General features: G+C 65.4%; 1 protein-coding gene across 1 annotated transcript; it reads left to right on the top strand.

Moving 5' to 3' along the window:
- The first annotated feature begins 200 nt into the window (after positions 1 to 200).
- Positions 201 to 1475, top strand: SOX18 (SRY-box transcription factor 18). The gene is made up of 2 exons (XM_087818656.1): positions 201 to 534; positions 664 to 1475. Exons 1-2 carry the CDS (start codon positions 201 to 203, stop codon positions 1473 to 1475), a joined length of 1146 nt encoding a protein of 381 aa, XP_087674782.1.
- The last annotated feature ends 3311 nt before the right edge of the window (positions 1476 to 4786 follow it).

Here is a 4786-nt window from a genome sequence, read left to right as displayed (position 1 = left end):
GCCCCGCGAGGGCCCGCCCCCGCGCGCCCGGCCCGCCCGCCGCGCCGCCGATTGGCCCCGCACGGCTATATCTGGGCGCCCAGCCGGCGCGGGGCACCGCGTCCCCTCCGCCGCCCGCCCGCCCGCCCGCCCGGCCCGACGGGACCGCCGCCCGCCTCCGCGCTCCCGCGCTCCGTCCCGCCCGGCCGCGCCCAGCTGGAATGCAGAGATCGCCGCCCGGCTCCGGCGCACAGGACGACCCGCCCGCCCGCCGCGACTGTGCGTGGGCCCCGGGGCCCGGGGCCGCCGCGCCCGCCGCCCTCGCCGCGCCCGCCAGGCCCGCCTCGCCGCGCAGCCCGCCGCGCAGCCCGCCGCGCAGCCCCGACCCGGGGCGCCATGGCCTCAGCCCGGCCGGCCGCGGCGAGCGCCCGGCGGCCGACGAGGCGCGCATCCGGCGGCCCATGAACGCCTTCATGGTGTGGGCGAAGGGCGAGCGCAAGCGGCTGGCGCAGCAGAACCCGGACCTGCACAACGCGGTGCTCAGCAAGATGCTGGGTGAGCGCCGGGCGCGCGGGGGGGGGGGGGGGGGGGGGACCTCGCCCGGGAGGGGGCGCCCCTGCCCTCGCCGGGCGCCCAGGCGGCCCCCGCGACGGCAGCTCACCGACCCGCGCCCGCGGCCCGCAGGCAAGGCGTGGAAGGAGCTGAGCGCGGCGGAGAAGCGGCCCTTCGTGGAGGAGGCGGAGAGGCTGCGCGTGCAGCACTTGCGCGACCACCCCAACTACAAGTACCGGCCGCGCCGCAAGAAGCAGGCTCGCAAGGCCCGGCGCGTGGAGCCGGGCCTCCTGCTCCAGGGCCTGGCGCCCACGGCCCCGCCGCCCGAGCCCTTCTCCGCAGCGCCCGGCCCGGCCCGTGCCTTCCGCGAGCTGCCCCCGCTGGGAGCCGAGTTCGACGGCTTGGGGCTGCCCACGCCCGAGCGTTCGCCGCTGGACGGCCTGGAGCCCGGCGAGGCCGCCTTCTTCCCGCCGCCCGCCGCGCCCGAGGACTGCGCGCTGCGGGCCTTCCGCGCGCCCTACGCGCCCGCCGAGCTGCCCCGCGACGCCGGCGGTTGCTACGGGGCGCCCCTGGCCGAGGCGCTCAGGACCGCGCCCGCCCCCGCCCCCGCCGCGCCGCTCTCGGGCCTCTACTACGGCGCCCTGGGCGCGCCCGGCCCCGGCCCGTACCCCGGCCCGCTGTCGCCGCCGCCCGAGGCCCCGCCGCTGGAGGGCGCCGAGCCGCTGGGGCCCGCCGCCGACCTGTGGGCCGACGTGGACCTCACCGAGTTCGACCAGTACCTCAGCGGCAGCCGGACTCGGCCCGACGCCGCGGGGCTGCCGTACCCCATGGCGCTGGCCAAGCTGGGCCCGCGCGCCACGTCCTGCCCCGAGGAGAGCGGCCTGATCGCCGCGCTGTCCGACGCCAGCAGCGCCGTCTACTACAGCGCCTGCATCTCGGGCTAGGCGCCCAGGCCTGGAGCCCGGCGCGGCCCTGGCAGGGTTCAGTTTTTGAAGCGCCTGACCCTTTTCCTGCAGTGTTTTCTAGAACCAAGCTGTATTTTTTTACTTCGCCTTTTTATATACATGATACACTGTATTTAATTTTTAATTAAACTTTTAAACCTTTTCTTCCAAGGCGTTCCAGTGATGGAAGCATCCATGTAGCAGGAGCTTTTAAGCAGGAAGCATAACAATGTTTGCTGTAAAGGAGGAGCCTGGAGCTGGGCCCCCTGGCCCGGTGGGGCCACAATAAAGTGCCTCATCCTTGCCTCTGCACACCTGCCTCTTCTGTCGGGCTGGGGAGGACAGGACAGAGCAGGCCCCCCTGGGCCCTGGACGCCCCTTCCCTCCAGAGCTCCCTCCATAGCCTGACCCCTTCCTCATCCTTCCCAGGAGGTCACTCCCCCAGACACAGTGGGTGGGAGGCAGGAGATGTGGGCGCTCCCACCCTCCCAACCCTCTGTTCCCCTCTTGCCCCACCCCATTTTAACTCAAGTGTAACGGGTCAGACTACACGGAGCAATCCCCCCCACCCAGGTTTCGTCAAACTCCTCCTTAAAACTTCCTTTAAGCCCAGGGACTGCCCAAGATAGTGCTCCTCTCGGAAGGAGGCTGGCGGGGTTAACACCTGTATGCAGACGTGGCATCTCAGGGGCCCTGTTATTCTCAACCCAGTGTCTCTAGAGAGGGCAGAACCATGACACACCCTGATGCTCCCCAGGGTCACCTGTCCAAGCTCTGCCCAGTGACTGATCAATGACCAGAGCAAAGAGGCTCAGGCCTCACATCTCATGTCTCCAACTCTGGAATCACATCACACTAGCCCTGTGCCCCTCCCAGGACTGAACACTCTCTTTCCGCACCACCTTCTTGGTCTCAGCTCCTTTCCACCACCCACTGATTCAGGAAAAGCTGGCAACAATCACCTTCTTGGGTGGGACAGAGCCCAGGAGCACCCCCAGGCTTGAACCCCCTACACATATTTCTCAGGGCCTAGCAGGTCTTCTAAGCCAAGAGGAGGGGTCACATGTCCCTCTGGTTTGTCCTGCCCCAGCCCCCACCACCCATGGTATAGGGGGGTCTCACTGGTCCCTACCTACCCTGACGTGGGGCAGTCACACTCAGTCTCCCATGAGCGTGTGCCTTGGGGAACACTAGTGTCTATGAGATGTGTGGGCTCTGTGACTGCAGGTGAAAATGAATCTAAATACACATGTGTGAGCGTGCTTATGAGCCAGCACGTATATGTGTGTGCACATGAGGCTCTGAGCCTGGGACTGGATGCGCATGTGTGTGTAAGACTCGGTGTCCACACACATTGGTCTGCTGCCTGAGTGTGTGTGCGGGGGGAAGGTATGTGACTGCTATAGGTCTCCTGCCTCTTGGAAGCAGACTCGAATGAGTCACCTGTGTGTTAACTGGCATGAGCCCTGCACCTCAATGGGCAGAGTGGGAGAGCTGCACCAGGGCTCTCATCCCCTACCCAATCGGCAGCAGGGCCCAGAAAACTCAAAGACAAAGGGATGGAGAGAGACAAGCTGAGGAGGGCCAGAGATGCACTCAGAGGTGGAGAGAGATGCCCCAGTGAATGGAGGGACAGACAGAAATAGCCCACAGGACACCAAGAATATAATTTGCTCCTTCAGAGCACACATGAGTGCTGGCACACAGTAGGAAGCAGGGAAACTGAGACACAAAGCAACAAGGGTGGTCCAGTCCAGACACATTTGTCATGGGGGGCAGCTCTGAGGCTCCACTGTTAAGTCTTGGGCTCATGCATGGAGAGAAGCGCCCATTACCCATGAAGGTGCAAGCCACACCCAGCTCTCATGGCCTGGCCCACCAACTCCTGTTCTGGGCCTGCCCCTGCTGGGGGAAACAGGTGACCCATCTCCTGGAGTCCTGGGCCAGCTGGGCCAAGGTGCACCCCAATGTGGTCCCTCCCAGGGCTAGACACTATGGCAGCTGGAGTCCAGGACCCTGTGCCCCAGGTGTGGGCCCTCCTAACCTCTTCACCCACCCCCTGGCCAGGGCAGATGGGAAGGAGGACCAGCCCCAGCCTGTTCTCTGCCTAGAGCCATGTGAACAACCCCACTGGGGTCTTCCCTGCCTGGGCCCAGGTATTGTCCCACTGGTGCCCCGGCCCAGAGACACCCAGGGAGACACACAGAGAAAGGTGCCAGGGCAGCACACGGGGCTGTGTCTGGGTTTTCTGGCGCAGGCCGGAGCAATACTCTCACACCCTCCATTCTGGGCTCAGCACCCCTCCCCATCCCACCCAGAGGACCCACCGCTCCAGCTCCCCAGGGTAAGAGGATGAGGAGTTCCGTGGATGCCTTGGGGTGGCACCCTCCCCCACCGCCCAAGTGGGGGGCCAGAGCAGCTTGTTACCCAGAAACCACTCCCTCAGTAACAGGGTGGGAGGCCAGTGGGGGTCTCAACGTGGAGGAGGCCCTGTGCCAGGGGCCGAGGGCATCCAGGAACACGGTCGGAAACAGGACACAAAAGGGCCTCCCACCAAGGGCAGCTGTTTCTAATACTGGCTCCTCAGCAGAGGCGCTGGGTGAGGGGGTAGGGGTCTCCTCAGAGGACCCTTTGTTCAGATCCCTTCCTAGGGAGCCCCCCAAGGGGCCTGACTCTGCCCCAGCTGGACAGAGTGGAGTGGCCTCCTCGGCTGCACCACAGCCCCAGGGCCTGGGTGGCTCCAGCCCCAGGTCAGGCTTTCCACCCCTCCGGCTCCTGGCTCCACCCACCTGCTTCCCCAAGGGTCAGAGAAGGGAAGTCCCCACCCCAAGCTCTGGCTGAGTCAGGCCAGCCAGGAACAGACTCAGGCAGCCTAGTGCCTGGTGGGAAGTTTTAGCAGCCAGGCCTGGCACATGCCTCAGCTCCCACGCCTGGGACCCCGCCTGGGACCCAGCTGGCCCTGGAGTGACCTGGGCGGGCGGAGGTCTTGAACATTTGCCAGCAAGCAGCCGAAGAGAGGAGTCAGGGAGGTGGGGCGGAGAGCAGGTAAACTGCACCCTCTCCCCAGCAGACCAGGCCACCATCTTGGACACCCTGGGGAGCACCACATCAAGGGACACACCAGGGCCAACTCGATGCTCACACACCTCACCCCAAAGAGGCCATGCTGGGTGGGCAAGGAGGGACCTAAATCACCCTCCACCCCATTGGGCAAACACTAGACAACCCACCTGCCTAGCTCACATCCTACAAAACCCACATACATTTTTAAGTAAACAGTTCATTGTTTTAGTATACATACAGGTTGTACA

This window comes from Miniopterus natalensis, chromosome 7 (assembly GCF_054644295.1).
Source record: "Miniopterus natalensis isolate mMinNat1 chromosome 7, mMinNat1.hap1, whole genome shotgun sequence".
Classification (NCBI taxonomy): domain Eukaryota; kingdom Metazoa; phylum Chordata; class Mammalia; order Chiroptera; family Miniopteridae; genus Miniopterus; species Miniopterus natalensis.
This window is presented reverse-complemented; position numbering and strand designations above follow the sequence as displayed.

Bases quoted from the DNA above. Each gene is read 5' to 3' on its own strand.
- SOX18 (XM_087818656.1), top strand. From the start codon at position 201: ATGCAGAGATCGCCGCCCGGCTCCGGCGCACAGGACGACCCGCCCGCC. The intron at 535-663 runs GTGAGCGCCGGG...CGCGGCCCGCAG, and splicing joins GGTGCTCAGCAAGATGCTGG to GCAAGGCGTGGAAGGAGCTG.